This window comes from Clupea harengus, chromosome 8 (assembly GCF_900700415.2).
Source record: "Clupea harengus chromosome 8, Ch_v2.0.2, whole genome shotgun sequence".
NCBI classification, from domain to species: Eukaryota; Metazoa; Chordata; class Actinopteri; order Clupeiformes; family Clupeidae; genus Clupea; species Clupea harengus.
Window position 1 is genome coordinate 26,663,775 of NC_045159.1, and position 21,817 is coordinate 26,685,591.

Genomic DNA, 21,817 nt, shown 5'->3' on the forward strand with positions numbered 1-21,817 from the left:
TCCCTCCCTCTCTCTTTCCCTCTCTCCTCGGTAGTCCTCTGACTCCATATCTTATGCCTTCTCCTCAATCCTTCTCAGGCAACAAAAGGGTGATTACATCCAACATTGCTCTGAGTGAGTGAGTGAGAATGAGTGTGAGAGAGAGAGAGAGACAGACAGACAGACAGAGTGTGTGTGAGACAGACAGAGTGAGTGAGAGAGAGAGAGAGAGAGAGAGAGAAAGGGGAGCTTACTCCAGGCCCCCAGTTCATTGTCAAGACATTTTAAAAGTCAACACGGCCATTTTCCCCAGCTTCACGTGAAGGTGAACTAAACTGCCAAAAACAGTCATTTGTCTTCAGCTGAGGATGCTATTAGGCAAAGAGCTAATGGGGTGAAATTTCCTGATGTGCTTCGAATTCTTAAACATGGCTGCCCTTTCAATGTAATGTCAACAAAACTAGCTACAGTAAACAAAGCATCACATAGGCTATTCATGCTTTCCATATTGCCCGCACGATGTGATGAAACCGATAGTCCTGTACGTTCGTACTGCTAATCGACAGTCAGAAACAGTGGAAGCCAAACTGGAAGAGAGTCAGCTGCACATTCACACGTCGGCGTAATAAAGATCATAACCCGCGGAAGCAGCCGCTGTAAACTGAAATGAGCATGTTGCAGCAGCCATATGTTGTCTCGTGGTGACCGAAGAGACGTGTTAATTCACAGTCAGTCAACCGTGAGGATGTGCCAATGTGAGGAACGGGGAAAAAAAGAAAAAGAAAAAGAAAAAAAAGAAGAGAGAGATAGAGAGAAAGACGACGACAGAGCGAGGGAGATGTGCCCAGAGAGAGAGAGAGAGAGAGAGAGAGAGAGAGAGAGAGAGAGAGAGAGAGAGAGAGAGAGAGAGAGAGAGAGACTGCCTCAGCACAAGTTTTTCAGTCTGATTTTAGACAAATGATATGGGTGTCCTTCTCCCAAGCCGCCGCCCCAGGCGTCAAGCTATTTCTATGCAAATAACAACTTCACGCTTGGCTCTCTATTATTCCCTCTGGAGCAGCACCACCCTGACTCACCACGGCGACGGGGACGGGGAGGGGGGGGGCGGGGGTGCTGGGCACGCGGTGAGAGGAGGTGGAGGGGGGGGGGGGGGGGGGGGGGGGGAGTGGGAGGGAAAGAGGGAGGGTGTTTGGGGAAGATTACTGGAGTGTGAAACGGAGAAGGGAGAGAGAGAGACAGAGAGGGACAGAGGGAGGAGGGGGAAGAGACAGAGTGAGAGAGATAGAAAGACAGAGCGAGCGAGCGAGAGATGGAGAAGGAACACAAACATCTTTTACGATTCCTCTTCGCCTGCTGATTTACACACAGCGCTGTGTGTGTGTGTGTTCCGCGTCCTACTGTGCGCTATTGTTCCAGGCAGGGGCCACAAAAACCCTGCAATAAGCCTGACTCACTCTCCTCTCCTCTCCTCCTGTGCCTCCGCGCCAGATCCCAGCAAATACATGGATTCACCAACGCACAATGGATATATTATGTCTGCTCTCCTTCTCCCTACCCCCTACTCACCTATACACAAACACCCCCTCTCTCTCCCCCTCCCTCACACACACACACACACACACACACACACACACACACACACACACACACACACACACACACACACTTTCTCTCGCTCTCTTTCTTTCTGACACACACACACACACACACACACACACACACACACACACACACCACACCACACCACACGATCTGTACACAGCCAGGTAATATGTCAAAACAAATGAATTCAGCTGATAGGCTACAGTATAACAATTATAATAATGGAAAGTCATATTAAAATGCAGATGCTTTAAGCGCACAAATTAAAAAACAATCTCTGCAGGTCACGGCTGATGGCAGAGAGAGTGAAGGAACACACATAAGTCCTGTCACAACTCGCCCAGCCTCCTCTGGAATCAAATTACCAGCACAATTAAGAAAAAATGAAATATATAAAGCGAGGAATAAAATTAACACGCCTCCTGTCTGTCATTTAGGCCCAGTTAATTTATGTACACATGCCTGTCTGAGGGAGGGAGTGCTTAAACAAAGCCCCCTGCTGTGAGACGCCCCACGCCAGAGAGAGGAGGCAGGTAGCACGTGTGTGTCTGTGCCACAGGCCCATCATCACTCATTAATGCTGACGAGGCACACACACACACACACACACACACACACACACACACACACACACACACACACACACACACACACACACACACACACACACACACACACACACACACACACACGCAGAACACACACGCAGAACACACACGCAGAACAAAACCATGACAAAGAAATAAGGTTGAAAACGTATGGACTGTAAAGACAATAAAGACTGGGTCATGCGGTTCTGGATCGCACCTACAGAGGGTTTGGACTACGCACCTTGTTGAGGGCGCCGGCCCCCGTGAGGATGATGTGGGAGTTCTCCACCTGGATGGTTCTCTGGCCCAGGCGGACCAGGTAAGCCCCGATCCCAATGGCTCGACACGTCACCTGGACATCAGGGAGGACACGCCGCAGTTCGTAACCATGTCAACATCAATAAATATAGTCATGCTCGCATTAACACTACTGTGGAATAGGGCTGGACGATGGGACCTAAACTGAATATCATGGCAATTGCACAGATTTACTTCCATGATGTCAATCCCATGATGATTTCGGGCATATCGGTTTTGGTTTTCAAAAATAAGTGTCCGTGGCAAATATCAGGCTCAAGTGCTCAAAATTTGTAATGTAGGAATTTCTATTTTGTATGTGTTCTTCATAATTTAACATAAAATAAACAACCAAATCACAAACAGTCAAAGTCAACCTGACATCCCTAATTCATTTCGTAGAAATGGCTTCTGGTCAGTTTCATGTCAGAAATAACAATGACAATAACGGGTATCGGCCCAGCACTTCTCTGGAGGATTCATCCACTGTCTTTTACTACGGATAGACTGATGACTAGAACATAATTATGATGAGCGGTACGGTCAGTCTGTCTGTGATTTAGATTAGATTAGATTAGATTCAACTTTATTGTCATTGCACAGAGTACAAGTACTGAGACAACGAAATGCAGTTTAGCATCCAACCAGAAGTGCAAAATAGCAAAAAAGTGCAGAGTATGTGCATATGTAAAGTGGAGTAAGTGAATAAATAAATAAATATATATGTACAGTAAGAAATAGATATGTGATATGAACAGAATTGGGACTAGCAGCAGTTGAGGTAAGAAGTGTAGTATATAGTATATAAAAAGTGCAGGTGTGCCTACCAGGTTCATGGTGATGACTTCATCATAGGCCAGAGAAGATTCACCGGCAATCATTCCGGAACCGCGCAGGTTCTCCACTCCAAGCCCCTCCTCCTTCCCGATGATGTCAGTGATTTTGTACCTGAAGGTGAGACGGTGGAGGTGTCAGATCTCCAGCCTTGTAGGTCTCCTACTGCTATTACTACAGAACAGAGTCCTCCAGCCTTGTAGGTCCCCTACTGCTATTACTACAGAACAGAACCCTCCAGCCTTGTAGGTCCCCTACTGCTATTACTACAGAACAGAGTCCTCCAGCCTTGTAGGTCTCCTACTGCTATTACTACGGTGCAGAACCCTGGGTTCACCTATGCAGAACGGCTCAACACTTTTTACAGGAAGATGTTGATTATAAATGGTAGCCCCGACAGCCACACATAAAATGACAGAAAAATAGATCATCATCGTTTTCAAGCTGGTCGAGTGGCACCGGAATGAGTGTCAAGGTGGGGAGGAGGGGGTGGGGTGGAGGAAGTAAGAACACAGGGTCAGGGGTGGAGGAAGTAAGAACACAGGGTCAGGGGTGGAGGAAGTAAGAACACAGGGTCAGGGGTGGAGGAAGTAAGAACACAGGGTCAGGGGTGGAGGAAGTAAGAACACAGGGTCAGGGGTGGAGGAAGTAAGAACACAGGGTCAGGGGTGGAGGAAGTAAGAACACAGGGTCAGGGGTGGAGGAAGTAAGAACACAGGGTCAGGGGTGGAGGAAGTAAGAACACAGGGTCAGGCCAGAGACCTGTAAGGGGGCATCCTCCCCCAGGGAAAAGCCCACCGTTTGAGACAGAAATGGAAAGCATAAAGGCAGTGGTGTTACCAGGAAATTACAGTGTATTTTACATTGCAACCACTACTTTGATCAAACTGAGCTGCACGTAAAAACCTGCTGAAAAAACCTTTTGATGGACAAAACCAATCCACCAAAGCAGCGGAGGACCGCAGGTTTTATGTTTGGGCCTTAAATGATGACTTTTTTTTTTGGAGCAAAAATAAAATAAAACACATTACCGTTATAGCATTTAGATGCACACAGTTAAGAATTTGAGATCATAGGACCACATAAACGCCTGATTTACTGTCGCTAGATTTACTGTAGAAGCCATATTTTTTGCATAACCGACACCTATTCTCAAGCAACATCCTACAACTACACGAGATTATCATCAAACCAATGGAACTATGACACTTAATAAATCCTATAAATGTTTGTCAGCATCGGCAAAACGTGGTGAACAGATTCACATTGGGCTAACAGAAGTGAGGCGAAATATGATAGCCTGCCTACTCTGTTTTAAGGTTGCTAATAAGCTATTTACCATCACGTAAAGTCAGACAGACCCAGAGAAGGCCTCGGCAGATGATGTTTGCGATAAATTACAGCTGCCTCGTACAAATAAAACAAAACCGTGTTCATTTGCATAATAAACACAGTCTAGCATGCGGCCACCAACGATGCTACATTGAATCAAAGATTCCTTACATCGATAATCGTTCTAATATAATATGATGAAAACCACTGCCCCCTCAAAAATAAATGATCCGTCTCAGTCTTCCCATGTTGAACCAGTAGTAACGTTTTCAGCACAGTTTGAGCGAAAACAATTTCAGCGAAATTATGCTTTGCTATGCATTATCGGCAAAAATTGTCTATCCATTCACAATGAGGACCCAGTGAAGGCTTTGACATGTGGAGCCCGCTGCCATGGCCCCCCCCCCCCCCCCCCCCACACACACTCTTCCAGCCCCCCCCCCCCCCACACACTCTTCCAGCCCCCCCCCGCCCACACACTCTTCCAGCCCCCCTAAGCTGGTCAAGTGAGACTGCAAAATGGGAAGGTCCCAATCATTCCATGAGATGTTTACTGCAGTCCCGTGACCGAGCAGCTCTAAGCATAGTGAGGGTGGTGGTAGGTTGGGGTGGTGGTGGGGTTGGGGGGGGGGGGGTGACTCACCTCGATTCGCCCTCATCCTCCACATGCTCAACATGCACAGAGTTCAGAGCAGACACCTTTTTATAGTCCTGCGGTGTCAGGTACAGGTACTTAAAGCCCTGGGGGGAAAAAAACCAGATGCACAGCTGTTAAACTGCTATGACTGCTTTCAGTCGCATGTTTGGTTTTGAAGCGGTGTTTCCATATTAATGTTTGACAAAACACATTTTTAAAGCTGCTTTAATGGCTGTCCTCACCAAAGAATAAGATGTAAGCCCCCCCCATAACCTTTTCTCATGTCATGGTCATCCTCTTTCACTCTTTCACACTGCTTTTCACCAGTGCTACGCCCCTCTGACCTCTCACCTTATAGGGGTCAACCGGGTCCTGCCAGGCCACGTGGAACATATGGCGGATCTCCTCGGCCAGGCCGATGCGGGCGCCGCTGTTGGCGGCGATGTAGATGCGTGGGATGCCGCACTCGCGGGCCATCTCCGACGCCTGCAGGAAGAGCACGTCCTCCTGCGGCCCGAACGAGCCGATCTTGTGCGTGATGTCGTTGCTGATGACGATGATCTCGCGCCCGAGCGGGTACTCCGGGGTGCGGATGGTCATACGCCAAGCCACCATGCCGATCTACACGCGCGCGCACACAAGCGCAAAAAAACAAAACAAAACAAAGCCATATTTGCTCAATAATATCTCTGCAATCTCGGTACACTGTACAAGTGGACACACAGAGACCCCTGCTGGGCATCTGAGGTACTGCACAACTCTCAAGCTTAGGCGCATGTGTCTGCGCCACCTTCCCGTGAGGCGATGAGGTCAATCCCCCCCCGTCCCCAGATCCCCCACCCAACCCCCCGGCTCAGCTCACCTCATTTCCTCCGGGCAGGCGGTTCATCTGCACCAGCAGGCCCGCCGGGTCCAGCACCAGCTCGGTGAAGGTGAGCAGCTCAGAGGGCAGAGGGCACTTGGGCAGCCGGGCGAAAGTCTCCATGCTCGTCCACAGCTTCCTCAGGGACTACCAGAACACACAGAAACTCTCCATGACATGCACAGGAAATATTTCACACCTCAATACTACACTGCTGTTTAACACCTTACACCTGCCACATGCATGTGGCTTTTTTACCTGTCTGAACATCTCGGGGAAGTCGTAGACGTAGGTGGTGCCCAGACTCTGGGCCTGGAAGCGCTTGGACTGCAGCAGGTCTTTGGTGACGTAGGGCGTGTTGATGAGCATGCCGTGCAGGGGGCCCTGCTTGTCCCCGTACGCCTGGAACATGATCTACAGATTGGAGGGGGGCGGGGGGGGAAATCGACACGCTTTAGACAACTCTTGAATGCCATGAAACCCCCCACGCAAAAAACACAAGGACAGGGGTCCCAGGCTGGTCAGTGAACTTGAGTACATTTTCTGTATCTCAAATACAGTGTTCCGGACCACACCCATCAAAACCATTTTTGACTGAAAAAAGAAGAAACATGTAGAAAAATCTGGGATGTTCATCTTCTTTAATCAATCAGGCGTCCAAACTCATTCGATTCTGTGCTTCGTAAAGTAAATGACAGCAATGAACAAGAGCGGTTTATAAGAATGTTGGAATGGAATGGAAGTCACCACAGCCTTGGTATTCCGTCGAGAGACAGAAATAAAAATACCCATTAGTGATTTGTGATGATGAAAGCTGGATCCTCTAAGACTTTACTACAGAACACCTCGACGTTCCTCATCACTACGTACTTGTCATTTCCCCCTTGCAAAAATGGACGTTTTAAGAGGGGACGGATTTTACGCTAGGGGAAGCACAATTAGACTTAAGACTTAAATGCATCAAGAGAATTTGCTTTCCAAAGCCATGGTTCAATTCATGCCTCTTCAAATTCGCATTAAGGGATATGATGGTTTTTGAGTAATATTAGTGGAACAGTGGGTAACAATGTGGCACAATTTTTCAAATTCCTTTACTCCAAAAAACAAGAACAGGATGACGGTCATAAGCAAATCCAAATATTTGTAATATTTATAAGGTTACGATGTCACGACATTGCAACTGTGATGTTTGTAGCAAGGGTGCGGTACACATGGAGGTTGAGACCGAGCCTCACCTGTCCAGTGCGGGTGTCGGTGACCTCCTTGTAGAGGCTGATGTCCAGATAGTATCCAGACTCGTTGGTGAGGAAGAGGCGGATGGGGATCTGCTTGCCTGTGGGCGTCAGCCGGATGTTGATCTTCAGCTCGGCCTGCAGCACGCGCAGCTTCCACAGCCGACTGCCGTAGCGCATCACCATAGAGCGCACAGACTCCTCGATCTGGGGAGACACGGAGGTTACGAGAGATCTGCTCTAGAATGATCCACCATAGAGACACGGAGGTTACGAGAGATCTGCTCTAGAATGAGTCACCATAGAGCGCACAGACTCCTCGATCTGGGGAGACACGGAGGTTACACAGATCTGCTCTAGAATGATCCACCATAGAGACACGGAGGTTACGAGAGATCTGCTCTAGAATGAGTCACCATAGAGCACACAGACTCCTCGATCTGGGGAGACACGGCGGTTACACAGATCTGCTCTAGAATGAGTCGAGCGCACAGACGCCTCGATCTGGGGAGACACGGAGGTTACGAGAGATCTGCTCTAGAATGAGTCGAGCGCACAGACGCCTCGATCTGGGGAGACACGGAGGTTACACAGATCTGCTCTAGAATGATCCACCATAGAGCGCACAGACTCCTCGATCTGGGGAGACACGGAGGTTACGAGAGATCTGCTCTAGAATGATCCACCATAGAGACACGGAGGTTACACAGATCTGCTCTAGAATGATCCACCATAGAGCGCACAGCCTCAGAGGTACTCATATGGACAGAGGGTACAGAGACATGAGGACTGCAGACTACCTTCACCTAAACAGTACATAATGCATTCATCTCAAGGAAAACATAAATTAAAACAAAATACAGTTTTTGGAAGTACAACGGACTGGCAAACATTATGTAAAACCAGTGGTCCTTCTGTGATGGATGTTAATATACAAAAAAAAAAAAACACATTCGGGAGACTGAAGATAGACGAGAGACGAGACGAGAGTCACAAACATCCAAAATGAGATGCTCCAACCTTGGAGGGGTCCATGATGACAGTGGGCACAAAGTTGAGGAAGATGTGGTTGCAGTCGGTGCGGACGGTGGTGTTGTTGAAGGCCACCTCCAGCTCGTCCATGGCCTCCAGAAGCAGCCTCTCGGCCTCATTGTGCAGGTACTCAAAGGAGGCCTCCTGCAGGGAGAAAGAGACCAGGCATGGGGGTTACACAACAATCATAGCTGAGACACACACACACACACACACACACACACACACACACACACACACACACACACACACACGTAGGTAGGTAGGTGTGTGTTTGTGTGTGTGTGTGTATGTGTGTGAGAGAGAGTGAGAGAGTATACACACACAACAGATTTTTTTCCCATATAATAAAACCCCAAATTCAAGCACCATGTCTACATGCACATTTTTATTTAACTCTTAACACCAAAATCCATTACACAATTCCCCCCCCCCCCCCCCCAAAAAAAAAAAACCCAGAACAGAATCCAAACCCAGGCACGGCCCTTAGATCTCACCTTGGTGACCAGGTCGGAGTGGCGGATGATGGCGCGCACAAAGAAGCGGTAGTCCGTGACCTCGGCGCCCGCCTCCACGCGCGCGGCGCCCAGATACAGGTGCATCTTGTGGTTGGCACAGGGGATGGCGGTCAGGGCGAAGTTACGCATGCGGTTCAGCTCCAGCTGGAAGGCAAGGGCGGGCTCCAGGTGCCTGTAGATGCGGTCCTCCTCAAACTGGGGCGCACACAAAGACACACACACACACACACACACACACACACACACACACACACACACACACACACACACACACACACACACACACACACACACACACACACACACACACACACACACAGACACAGACAGACACACAGACACAGACAGACACACACACACACACAGACACACAGACACACAGACACACACACACGCACAGACACACACACACAGAAACACACACACAGACACACACACACAGACACACAGACAGACAGACACACAGACAGACACACAGACAGACACACAGTGAGGTCGATAACTGGGCTTCAGCCACAGACATGTCAATACGCACACAAACAACTAATATGACAGACTAGCTCCAGCGCTGTGATATCATATCATTCAGGTGAGCGAGTTCAAAAGGTGACAAACATAGTATACACAAACATGAACCAATATTTAGTCTTTAGTCTCTGACACATGATCTAGTCTTAGTCTAAATAGGTGTTGCAGAGAGAACTTTCTTAAGCCAATCATGGTTCTCTTAAAAAAAAAAATCTCTTGAGAGTTTAATAAGGAAGAGAATCAATAGTGTTGGGAAATGGCCAGGAGCCATTTTCTGAAGGGGGGAGTATTAAAATGGAAGGTAATCACCACACCCTGCTAATGGATGCCATTCCTCTCGAATGGGTAAAATAATTAAAAAGGTCATTAATGTAATGAGGTTTGGTGGAGCCTTATTTTGCTAAATCTATCAGGAGTGGCAGAAGAGACAGTGGCAACCATCGATCTTGTCCTCACTTTTAGCGAGTCGACAGCTAAATCTACCATTTCATTGATGCGGTCACTTTTCACTATGGATGGACAGAAACCATCCTGAAAATAACAGTCATCTTCTGATCTAGTGTACAAGGGTCTGGGTCTCCTGCAGGTGTCACTCACCTTGTCTCGGGCACGGAAGGTGAAAAATTTGGGGAACTCCCTCTGTGATGGAAATGAAGCACAAAAAGAAATTAATGAAAAATAAAATGTTAAAATGCATGCAAAGTTAAACATTTTTTTGCAAGTGTCAAGTGAGGTGGAATGCTGTCTAGCTTTTGCAGTGAGTTAGTGAGTCAGACTGAGTGCATTAAGAGCGGAAAAAAAAAAACTTCATGTTGATCCAAACGGTGTTCAGCGCGGATCATCGGCATCTTATGGTAATGAACTTAATGATGTGAAGGAAGGGACTCCACAACAACAATGAGCCGAAACATCCCAGCTAATGTCCCTATTCTATTACAATACAATAAACCTAACCACTGAAACTAACCAGCCTTCACAATCCATCAGTTTATTAGCAGACGAGGCCGCACACCTGAACGGGGGACTCAGATCTCCCAGTTTACTTACATGGAAGCGCTGGTCCACTTCACAATTCACCTGCTTCCTGAAATCCTGCCAAGCGCAGAATCACCGGAGCGCGAAGGAGGACGGAGGGAGACGGAGAAACAGCAAAGAGAGGAAAGGAGCAGGGGAAGAGAAGAGAAGAGGAGAGGAGAGGAGGAGGAGAGGCGCAGCATGCACACAGAAAAGCACAGGTTCAACAATGACTGTCAATTACACCACATTCCAATTATGGCCTGGGAACTTGACAACGAACAAAACACACAATTTATTTTGATGACATTAATTGCAGCGTGATCTTAGAAAAGCAGACTGAAGAAAAAAAAAAAAAAAAAAAAAAAAGAGAGAGGGGGGGGGGAAAGAAAGAGAGAGAGAGAGACAGAGCGAGAGAGGGGGGGGGGGAGAGAGAGACAGAGAGAGTGTGAGAGAGAGTGTGAGAGAGTTGAATTAAAGAACTAACCTTCTGAGCTACCAGGAAAGTCAGTCTGCGGATGCCATGTTCAAACAGCATGGTTCTCTGTGAGACAAGAACACACAGATGAGCCAGCTGTCGGGCGTCTCAGGGGGGCATCGGTGCCCATGCACCGAACAAGCTGCCATGAGACGGGCACACCCATGAGGGACACATCAGGGACAGTATGGCACATCACGGTTCTGACCTTTGTCTGGGTGAACTCGCGGAACATGGCTGCCAGTCCATCGTCGTCGATGTCACTGTCCGTCTTAATGGCCACGTTGAGGATATGGATGGGCTCATCTAGGATGCTCTACAGTTTCACACAAACATATCCATACTTTAGCAGACAGATCCAAACTGTTGGAAGGCTTTAAATAACACGGAAAAAGGGTTAAACAGACCTCTTCTATTTAGATGATACAGATGATCGTATATTTATCTACACTGAATGCTACTAGAAGCTGCGCAAAGAAGAACAGTGGAGAAGTGGTTCCCCTCGTAAGAAAGGTTCCTGACCTTGTTGTCGTCCTCTCCGTAGAGGACTGGGTTCCCCCCCTCTGGGAAGGTGGGGCTGGACGGCGGGGAGTCTGAGAAGCAGCTCAACACGTCCCTAATGTTCCTGGAGGGAGACGAGACACCAAATCCACTAAACCTCAAGAATACAAGAGAAGGAAGAAATGATCCCTCTCTGTCTACACTACAGCACAGAAAACCTTAACATTAACAGTCAGCAATACACAGAGACATCACACACACACACACACACACACACACACACACACACACACACACACACACACACACACACACACACACACACACACACACACACACACACACACACACACACACACACACACACACACACACACACACACACACACACACCCGTACCTGGTGAACTCCTGGAATGACTGGAAGGACACCATGGCTCCCATCCGCTGGCAGGGTGGGGTGAAGGAGGTGTCCAGCAGCACATCACTCACGCTGGCCATATGTGCCATGCCGTAATGGTTCAGGTTGGAGGAGAATGACATTCTGTGGCAAAGACACACACACACACACAGGTACGCATACACGCACAACAACAACAACAAGTACAGGGTTACAGTTTGGGCTTCAGAGGTTGATGTTGGTCTAAATAAATTAAAAATAAAAATAAATAATAATAATAAAAAAAAAAAAAAAAAAAAATAGACCCTAACCATTCCCAAAGCACCAACTGCCATTCAGACCCACACCATCAAACCAGACAAGAAAGCATCAGACCCATGTTAGGCAGACAGGTTCGCCTCATCCCAATACTTACGGCAACCATTTATCCTCTCAAATGTGGAGGTCTTCACTAGTAAACAGTTTTTGTTCCCTCTTTCTCCTGAGCGGATAAAATGTGCCTGAATGAACCCCTTAAATGCTAAACGTGTTGCAACCAAAGGTAGTGACACAACTTGAGGCTTGAGGAGAGGCGAGCCTTGATAGTGAGAACCCCACCCAAGAACCTCCTGCTCCAGGTGATGTTGAGAACACCGAGGCCCCAGACACACAGGAAGAACAAACAGTCCTTTTTAAAAACACCAGCGATTCACAAGAGTTTAACATGTTCTGCCCTTAACCCGAGGTGACCATCACCTAAGTCAGTGGACAGTCTGGGGAAAAACTGGACACAGCCCCCGGTTAGTTAATGAGGGAGTGAGTGAGGAAATTGTCATGGGAAAGTTAGTCCCATGGCCAGAGCTTTGGTCGTTTACACTGGAGTCACTAACTTGAGGTTTGCTACTGGGGATGTTACTGGCTGGGGCTGCTGTGTTAGCCGCTTTAGCCTGATGGCGTTCCGGAGGAGACATCTTCCTAAGAGAACCGTGGCAGTAGCACACACACACATGCGCAAGCACACACACACACAAACACTCAGATAGTGTAGGCACTGGCCATGACAAACGCATCACATGGTATCATCACGGGCTCCATGACGGAGCGGAGGAATTAAACAGGACATTTACACAGCTCATTCAAACTCAGCAGGACGCCCCACTAAGCTAAATTAACAACAAATTAGCTTTGACGCCACATTACTTTGCATGCCTACACAACACAATAAAACACACAATTGTATTAAAATATACAATACCATCACGCACTAATCCACACACACTCTCTCACACACACACACACACACACTCTCTCTCTCTCTCTCTCTCTCTTTCTTTTTTCTCACACACACACACACACACACTCACACACACCTATGTGTGAAACGACTTACGAGGGAGGCAGGCTAACATATACAGTAGTAAAGAATATGGTTGTTCCAGCAGTCCATGCAACAGCTATTAGCCCAAAATGACTTACAGAATCAATTAGCACTGATGTTCGGAAAACTAAATTTGAGGAAGCAACAGCCTCAACGATAACGACAGCAACACACAGCAGAACAGGCAAACTGGGACCTTTAATTAAAATGGTATGCTGCAACAAATTTACACTCAAAAAAGTGTGTCTTTGGTGACGTGTGATGCCTTCAACAAAGCTATTCTGTGTACATTTTACTCACTTTATTTTGACTGTCAAATAAACCACGGTTGCCCTGGACTTGCTAATAACCATGATCCCTAATTGTCAGGAGTACTTGATCTATGTTTGACCGTGCTGTTCTCTGCTCTACTGGTTGACAGTAAAAGAATGAATCATTACTATACCTGTTTAAAGTGGGGATGTTCCCTCTGTAAGCAAACAACATTGATAACCGTTTGGTTAGTGTCAGGCACCAATATGGAGGAGTCAGTGGCCTAAGCCGTGTGTGCGGGCCGCGGGTCATCATGACGGGCCGGGTTTAGTCCCAAACACTCAGTGGGGTTGATTTTTTTTTTTTTTTTTTTAAATCACACATCGCAGTGAGGAGAGGGAAACAGGGGTATTCAAACTGACCAAAATCAGCAACATATGATGCTGGATGTTGGGTCAATGGGATCATACAGCCATCATACTCCGTCTTATTTATCAACAGAATAAGATGATTACGGAGTGATTGCGCGACGATATTTGACCAATCAATCAGAGTAGAGGTACTCTGAGGGGTCACGGTGGAGCAGATTGAACACACAAGCTTGGCCAGTGACTGATCCTCACGGACATGCAACAACTTCAGTGTGTCCCACTTCACCCACTGCAAAGGGTCTATTTGCAGTATAGGACACGAGAGCCTCTTTAACACTTGCTATGCAAATATGAGCAAGCAAGATACCGATGATTGTGGGTTATCAACATGCAAAACATTTAAAGTCAACAACATGCAAAAAAAAAATACATCAGATCATTATAAATATCAAGCACACAAAAGAGAGCCAGGCAGAGACACGGCCACTTGGACAAAACAATCAAGCAGCAGCCGTGAATGCAAGCATGAAGACATGATTAATGTGACCATGCATCTTCACACCCAGCATGGCGTCTGGACCAGATTAAAATGGCAAGCCAAAAGGGCCCACTACTGCACATACAGACAACTTTAGCCTCTAGTCTAGTCTAGTCTAGTCTAGTCTAGTCTAGTCTAGTCTAGTCTAGTCTAGTCTAGTCTAGTCTAGTCTAGTCTAGTCTAGTCTACTCTACTCTACTCTACTCTACTCTACTCTACTCTACTCTACTCTACTCTACAACTCTAGCCTTGAAGTCTCCTGTGATACATTACAACTTTGTGCTGTAATTTGGTGTTTAAAAGGGATGATTTTATGTTTTAGACAAAAGTGTTCAAAACTTCATGCATTCTCTAGGTTCTGTTTATAAGCTAAATTACAGACTCACTCAAACAAGCCTAATCAAATCCCTCCATCATTGAATATTGGTTTATCCTCCCTCCCCAATCTCCCCCATGGCTGTACTCAGAAGGGGTGGGAGGGCGGGCGGCAGTAGGAGGCAGGCTTGCAGTGCATTGTGGGTACCTGTTGGGGTGTGAGGTGGGGAGCATGAACTGGAACTCCACCACACAGGTGTTATCCCTCAGCTGGCGATGTTGCACGCTGTTGAGCTCGTAGGCGATGTATGCCCTGCGCACGTACACCTGCACACACACACACACGCGCACACACACACACACACACACACACACACACACACACTCAACAGATGAGGCGTCAAGTCAACCCAAACGTACATGAAGACATTTTCTTGTTCGCTACATCGGGAGATGTTGTTTCATGACGTGCCGTGCTCACAGACAAGACAGACAGACACAGACACAGACACAGACACAGACAGACAGACAGACAGACAGACAAGCTTACCTCCAGTGCAGCCATCCTGACCACCTGATTGGTGTGGTAGAAGAAGTTGGGAAGTACGTCGAAGATGGAGGTTTCTGACAAGATCAGTTTCTGAGGACCAAAGATGAAGTGGGGAGACCAGGGAACGTTATCACACAGAACAATAAAAAAAAAAATAAAAAAAAAAGATGGGTGGATTGATGGACAGAAGGATAGATGGCTGAATGAATGACAGCAGTTGTGCAACCAAATCCATATATCCTCTGGCAAGTAGACCACTCACCTGGAGGTTCTCGATGCAGAACTGATGGCCGTACATGTCAATGGCCGACAGGAAGATGGACTCCACCTGATTGTGCCGCAGCTCGTAGGAGGGCAGGTGAGAGGCGATCAGCACCTGGGATTTGACAGAGGAAAAAAGATGTCAGCATCTGTGAATACTTCTACTGAAGCAGTGGCTCAATTCAAAAGGTTTACACGAGTTGAGGGGAAGCAGCTGGCTATCTCAGGGGAACCCCCTCCTGTTTTCCTGTGTCGTCCATCTTTCCCTGACTGAACTTATCTGTGGCACTCTTGATGCTTTTTAGTTTTATTTGTGACGCTTTCACATGCTTTTGAATTACTTGCACTTGGATGGATGGATGGATGGATGGATGGATGGATGGATGGATGGATGGATGGATGGATGGATGGATGGATGGATGGATGAGGACTGAAAAGCTCTGAACTACCCCAAGGCTAAGACATTAGCGGCAGCAGCAGCAGCTGGCTTGTTGGCAGTGGTCTGCTTGCTTGCTTGCCTGGCTGGCACAGCTGGCACAGCTGGTGAGGTGGGCACAGCTGGTGAGGTGGACTTACCTGGCGCGCTCTCAGGGCCACCTTGGCGTTGGTGGTCTTGCTGAGCTGGGTGAGCTCCGTCAGAATGGCCATCAGCTCGTCCGTCAGCGTGGGGTCCCGCCCACACAGCTGGTCCTACAGAGACAGAGGCAAAGAGAAGGGGCTGATGCAACGCAATCACTTCAAATAGGGGACATCACAGTGCACGAGGAAAGACACAACACAGAGGGTGAACCAAAGCCCAATAACTGCGCACACACACACACACACACACACACGCACACACGCACACACACAGAAAAACAGAAAAACAGAGAGAAAAGAGAGAGAAAGAAAAAGAAAGAGAGAAAGAAAGAAAAATAGATATAGACAGGGGAGTAGGTCCAGGGACACAATTATGTGAATGAAATGAATTACCATGAATAAATAATAGGAACTAATAATGTCATTTATCTGGACCCTGAATCTGTAATAAAGCTTTGATTTTATTTGATAACCTTGGGAGAGAATAAATGTAAGCCTTGTTAATACTTAATTAAGAAATAATAAATTAGCCTCAGAAATGGATTTGTGAAAAACAGGATGAAATGAGAAAGTTAGAGAAACGCTCCTGCACTTCATTTCATTGAATTAAAAACCCATACTCCATAAAGATGGCCGTGGCAAAATATTTTCAAACCTTCCAGTTTGTTTTTTCAACATTTGCGTAGCAGGTACGTGTATGTGCACGGTGGCACACATTTCACACACCCTTTTAATTGGAACAAAATGGACTGAAAATATCTGTTGTTTGTACAAAAAAAAATACCATCTTGACAAGCAATTAGGGCAGAGCGACATCTAATAAAACAGTTTTTAGGCACCGGGGGTTCTGTCCGCCCCCAAAATTATCTTATGTATGTTCATGTCACAAGATCCTAAATCAGTGGGTGTGAATGAATGTCTGTCATGGTTTGGCATAGGACATACAGTGTACTTACAATGAGCATGGTGACCAGGGAGTTCTTCTTTGTGACTTGAGCGTGGGAGAAGATGTAGTTCAGCACAGTGGCCATGTCGCCTTTGTTTTCCTCACGTAGGTGGAACACGCATTTGTCATAATGCCCTGTGTGCGCAAACACACGTAGACATTCAGAAAACACGCTCAGGGAAGCAGAACGGCAGGTCAAATACGGTGGTACGGCCATGGGTACCACAGTGGTGTGCTCAGCTAAAAAAGACACATACTGCCACCATATGGACAGAAATGAAAACTGCAATATTGGCATAACCTAACAAATCCTAGCTAAATGATTTCATATCAACGCAGCACTGTAACACAGACAGCCAACCTAAACAGTAACACTACGCTTACACGGTTTGCATCGACTGGCATCTCTGTAGCAGTAGCAGACCGCAGACCTTCTCAACTCCTGCTTGGTCATTAAGATGAGCTCATTTATACTCAATGATATAGTAGTAGGTGTCTAATGTCTCAGTTCACCCAACCCATCCGATGACTTCCATTCTAAGGGAGTGCAGCAGCGGGCGTGGTTCTGCTGCCAGTGTGTGTGTGTTTGCTGCAGACGGCTCCCACTCACCATGCTGAAACTGCACCTCCACCTTCAGGTACTGCCGGAGCAGGTCCATCACCACGGCCTTCATGTGCCCGCGGATGCCACTGCGGTACCTGCCAGGGCGGGGGGTGGGGTGGGGTGTGGTGGGGGGGGGGGAGGAACAGGGGTTAGGTTGCAGCGACCAGCGAAGAGACGTTCAGCCACTCCGCCTCATGCATGTTAGGTCACAGGGTCAGAGTGGTGACACAGAGATCAATGCCTCCTGGATGGCTAGTGTTGTGTATAAGGAGCTGAAGACTTACTTCTGGACCAGCTGCACAATGCTCTGGGTGTTCATGAAGAAGACCTCGCGCTCTGACTTCCGGTTAAGAGTGGCCGCGTGACTATCCAGGATATTGGCAATCTAGGCGAGGGAAGATTAGACGTGACACTCTGTAGACTACACAATTATTTTCCTTTATTCCTGTGGTCAGTCTTTCACAAACTGTGAGTGAGTGTGTGTGTGTGTGTGTGTGTGTACCTGCTGGCTGGGGAACTGGCAGAGGACTGAGGTGATGTTGCTGGCGTACTGGGCCATTTCTTTCTTGATGGACTTCTCCACGGCGGGGGGGATGCGCCCGGAGACGCTGGTCATGATGTCCTGCAGCTCCAGCAGGGGCAGCGAAGGGTCCCTCAGCGTCTTCATCAGCCGCTCCACCCACTCCTTCAGCTGTGAACACCATCATTCACATTCACATTCACACACACACACACACACACACACACACACACACTCTATTACACATCCAAACACCAACAGCACTGTAGAAATAAGAGTACACAACACCTAGCCCTCCAGTCCTATAGCTATATATTTAAGCTATATGACACGTGTGAGTAGGGTTGTGCTAGGATATGTCCACTCATGGAATGTCTCGTCAGCAATTAATACATTGTTCAACCGGACCTAACTGTATAATTAAAATACTATGACATATATATTAGCTACAGGCCGTTGTTCAAAAGGCAATGCAAAATGCCAGATAAAATCATTTGTCAGGAAAGTGCTGATGTGTAAACTACTAGAGGTGCATGTGCTGTGGTAGGACGTGAGGAGGCTCTGAGACCTTGCCACCGAAGAAGGGCTCGGGCAGGCAGTATCCGTTCATGACGTGCAGCAGGTGGTCCAGGGTGTTGTGGAAGACCCTGTGCAGCTTCTCCCCTCTCAGGGCCACCGCCTGGATGACGGGCAGGGCCCCGTGGTGCAGCTCCGCCTGGAGGCCCAGAGAGAGAGAGAGCGAGAGAGAGAGAGAGAGAGAGAGAGAGAGCGAGAGAGCGAGCGAGAGACACATTATGTCAATAATAATTTCAGTATTGAATAGTATCCATTGCAATAATTGGCATCAAGTAACTCAAAGTTGGAGGCAAAGAACACCTAGGACCAGCGCTGGCTAACTATCATTTCTGTAACGATACCTCACAAATCCATACAAGCTTGAGAAACAAGATATTTTCAAGATTTGGAAAACTTAAACACTACATTGGTGTTTAAACCCCGTATCCATAAAGCATTATAAACATATTCATAAAGGGTTACAAAGTATTCATAATGCCTTCATAATGATTAACATAAGTCTATATCACTTTTTATACATAGTAATAACTGCACTCATTAAGCGTTACAATGTTATAGTATAAGCCCTTACAGCTTAAAGTATCAGAAACACTTCTTTATATTGGCAGTGATGACATCTTGGCCTTATGTAAAATGCTGTTTATTCACCAAACGCTCATTATGGAGCCGTATGCGACTCCATACAAGCTTCCATTACAACAGTTGTGCTGGGCTTATACTGCATCATAATGCTTTATGAGCAGTCATGTCTGTTTGTACAGAGTTATATAGAGATCTTATCAGTCAGTCACTATGATGCATTAGGAATACTCAATAAACATTTGTAAATATGTCTGTAATGCTTTGTGGCTACTGAACAGCCAATCATGACATCCACTCAACCACAAACACCAAGTCTGACCTGTTGCACTCTGCTGGGGTCGTCCAGCTGTAGTTTGGCGATCACACAGCCAGGTTCCAGGACGGCTCCGGCTCTCTTCACATAGTGAATACAGCCAGACTCCATCGCAGTCAGCGTCATCACCATCTTCATCACCTGAGCCCATGCAAACACAGGGTCAGATAACACACACACACACACACACACACACAATCACCATCTTCATCGCCTGAGCCCATGCAAACACAGGGTCATATCACACACACACACACAATCACCATCTTCATCGCCTGAGCCCATGCAAACACAGGGTCATATCACACACACACACACACACACACACACACACACACACACACACACACACACCATCTTCATCGCCTGAGCCCATGCAAACACAGGGTCATATCACACACACACACACCATCACCATCTTCATCACCTGAGCCCATGCAAACACACACACACACACACACACACACCGTCATCACCATCTTCTTCACCTGAGCCCATGCAAACACACACTCACACTCACACTCACACACACACACACACACACACACACACACACACACACACCTCTATTTCAGCATAGCAGTGGCCATTGAACACGTGTCCCCCGTCCTCCACGGTGTACTGGATGAGTTTGCCAGCCGAGGGCGAGCGCAGCAGAGACGGGTCGTTCTCCTTCTCAAACACACACGTCTTGTTGCCGATGGTGATGCGGTACCTAAAGAGGAGGAGGAGACGGAGGAGCGCGGGAATGAACGATGGATATTTAACTCAATCATTAGCAGAGCAAGAGGAGCTCAGGAGGTCTCTTCAACCAATCATTTCCATTTCATTTCCCTGCTACTTTAGTTTTGCACGCTCATATTTCAAGTGAATGAATAATAAAAAAAAAAAGTAATAATAATTTGTTTCCACAAAGGCAGCAGTTTAAAGCTGCATTTCATCATGCTCACATCACAGCTAAATTAAAACTTCAAAACAGCCACTAAAACATCGACAACACAGGAGGAAAACCCAAACGCTATAAAACCTACGACGCAAAGTGAAATCTATGTTTAGATCTCAAAATCCCTTTCTCACAGCACTTTCACACTTCTAGGTGGACAACTGCACATGTGCGTGTGTGTGCGCGTCCATTCCTCCTAGTCTACCTGAACATAACGCTCTGTGAGACGACTCACCTGTCGATCTCCTCCTTCATGTAGGTGGTGTAGCTGGAGCCGTCGTAGGAGAGCAGCAGGCCTCCGTCACTGAGCCGGTGCACGTCCACCTCGGCCGACGAGCAGTTCATGATCACCACGTAGGAGTTGGGCGACTGACGGGTCACGGTCAGCACGTACTTAGTGCCCTCGTAGATCAGCTCCACGTCCACCGTGTTCAGCAGCGTGTGAGCGGGCAACACCTGACCCCTGTGGTGACAGAGAGAGAGAGAGAGAGAGAAGAAAGATCGGAAGAGAAAGATATGAAAGAAAGATAGGAAAGAAAGGGAAAGAATAAGGTACAGAGAGACAGATCAACCCTGAACAAAAGACCTGGTCATCAGTCTATGCCACAGAGAAATTCTGAGTGTGAAAAACAGACACTGTACCTTTCCAGCGAGTGCAGGAAGTTGGATACACTGTTCCTGAAGCTGACATCAGCCACATGGAGTGCTCCGCTGACGATCCCCAGCATGGTGTCAGGCCTCTCAGCCTGCAAACAACACACATGTAGAACACTCCCTCCACATAGTTCGGAAAGCTAAAATCATGAATGCGACTTGACCCGGGTACAGTGAAGGCCTCATACTTGCACACAAACGGTCAAATGCTCCTGTATGCTTTGCCTCACCTGCATCTTCTCAGAAATCAGCCTGTCTAACCAGCCTGTGTCGATGCTGTTGTGCTGAAAGCTCTCCGTCTCCAGCAGCTTGATGAGATACTCCACCGTGGTCCTGAAGTCTCCTCTGATGGACAGCTCCTTCAGAGCTACCACCATGTTACTAAGAGGAGACACAACATGAGGAGGTCAGTTAGAAATAGAGCATCTTGGAAGTCCTTTGTTAGTCCTTTGTGCTTTAGCAAAATGACTGCACAAATGAACCAGACACATCTAAGCAAAGTCTAAACACAACAGTCACAGTATATTTTTGATGCATAGAACACAACAATGCATGTGTCGAGCTTGAGGACAGCCAGTGAGAGTTGGTTGGAGGTTTGGGTGTTGGAGGCGAGGGTGTTGG

General features: G+C 47.3%; 1 protein-coding gene across 9 annotated transcripts in view; it reads right to left on the reverse strand.

Annotated features, from left to right (window-relative positions):
• The window catches only part of acaca (acetyl-CoA carboxylase alpha), a 51,364-nt gene that overhangs the window by 18,799 nt on the left and 10,748 nt on the right, over positions 1-21,817 (reverse strand). For 2 of the 9 annotated variants that reach the window (XM_042708591.1, XM_042708592.1), the window contains exons 14-44: positions 21,427-21,577; positions 21,185-21,288; positions 20,778-21,005; positions 20,164-20,314; positions 19,606-19,740; positions 18,697-18,843; positions 18,111-18,299; positions 17,893-17,993; positions 17,615-17,703; positions 17,015-17,139; positions 16,056-16,169; positions 15,481-15,594; positions 15,219-15,308; positions 14,877-14,995; positions 13,638-13,661; positions 12,705-12,785; positions 11,836-11,979; positions 11,458-11,593; positions 11,144-11,251; positions 10,945-11,001; positions 10,491-10,535; positions 10,041-10,082; positions 8,895-9,110; positions 8,386-8,541; positions 7,369-7,572; positions 6,392-6,547; positions 6,134-6,280; positions 5,623-5,892; positions 5,278-5,375; positions 3,296-3,416; positions 2,413-2,523 (exon numbers count right to left, since the gene is read on the reverse strand). In XM_042708591.1, the coding sequence (XP_042564525.1) occupies positions 2,413-2,523; positions 3,296-3,416; positions 5,278-5,375; positions 5,623-5,892; positions 6,134-6,280; positions 6,392-6,547; positions 7,369-7,572; positions 8,386-8,541; positions 8,895-9,110; positions 10,041-10,082; positions 10,491-10,535; positions 10,945-11,001; positions 11,144-11,251; positions 11,458-11,593; positions 11,836-11,979; positions 12,705-12,785; positions 13,638-13,661; positions 14,877-14,995; positions 15,219-15,308; positions 15,481-15,594; positions 16,056-16,169; positions 17,015-17,139; positions 17,615-17,703; positions 17,893-17,993; positions 18,111-18,299; positions 18,697-18,843; positions 19,606-19,740; positions 20,164-20,314; positions 20,778-21,005; positions 21,185-21,288; positions 21,427-21,577 (3,973 nt within the window). The remainder of the gene's footprint in view (positions 1-2,412; positions 2,524-3,295; positions 3,417-5,277; positions 5,376-5,622; positions 5,893-6,133; positions 6,281-6,391; positions 6,548-7,368; positions 7,573-8,385; positions 8,542-8,894; positions 9,111-10,040; positions 10,083-10,490; positions 10,536-10,944; positions 11,002-11,143; positions 11,252-11,457; positions 11,594-11,835; positions 11,980-12,704; positions 12,786-13,637; positions 13,662-14,876; positions 14,996-15,218; positions 15,309-15,480; positions 15,595-16,055; positions 16,170-17,014; positions 17,140-17,614; positions 17,704-17,892; positions 17,994-18,110; positions 18,300-18,696; positions 18,844-19,605; positions 19,741-20,163; positions 20,315-20,777; positions 21,006-21,184; positions 21,289-21,426; positions 21,578-21,817) is intronic. The other 7 variants (XM_042708594.1, XM_042708593.1, XM_031572566.2 and 4 more) reach the window with 7 other exon arrangements.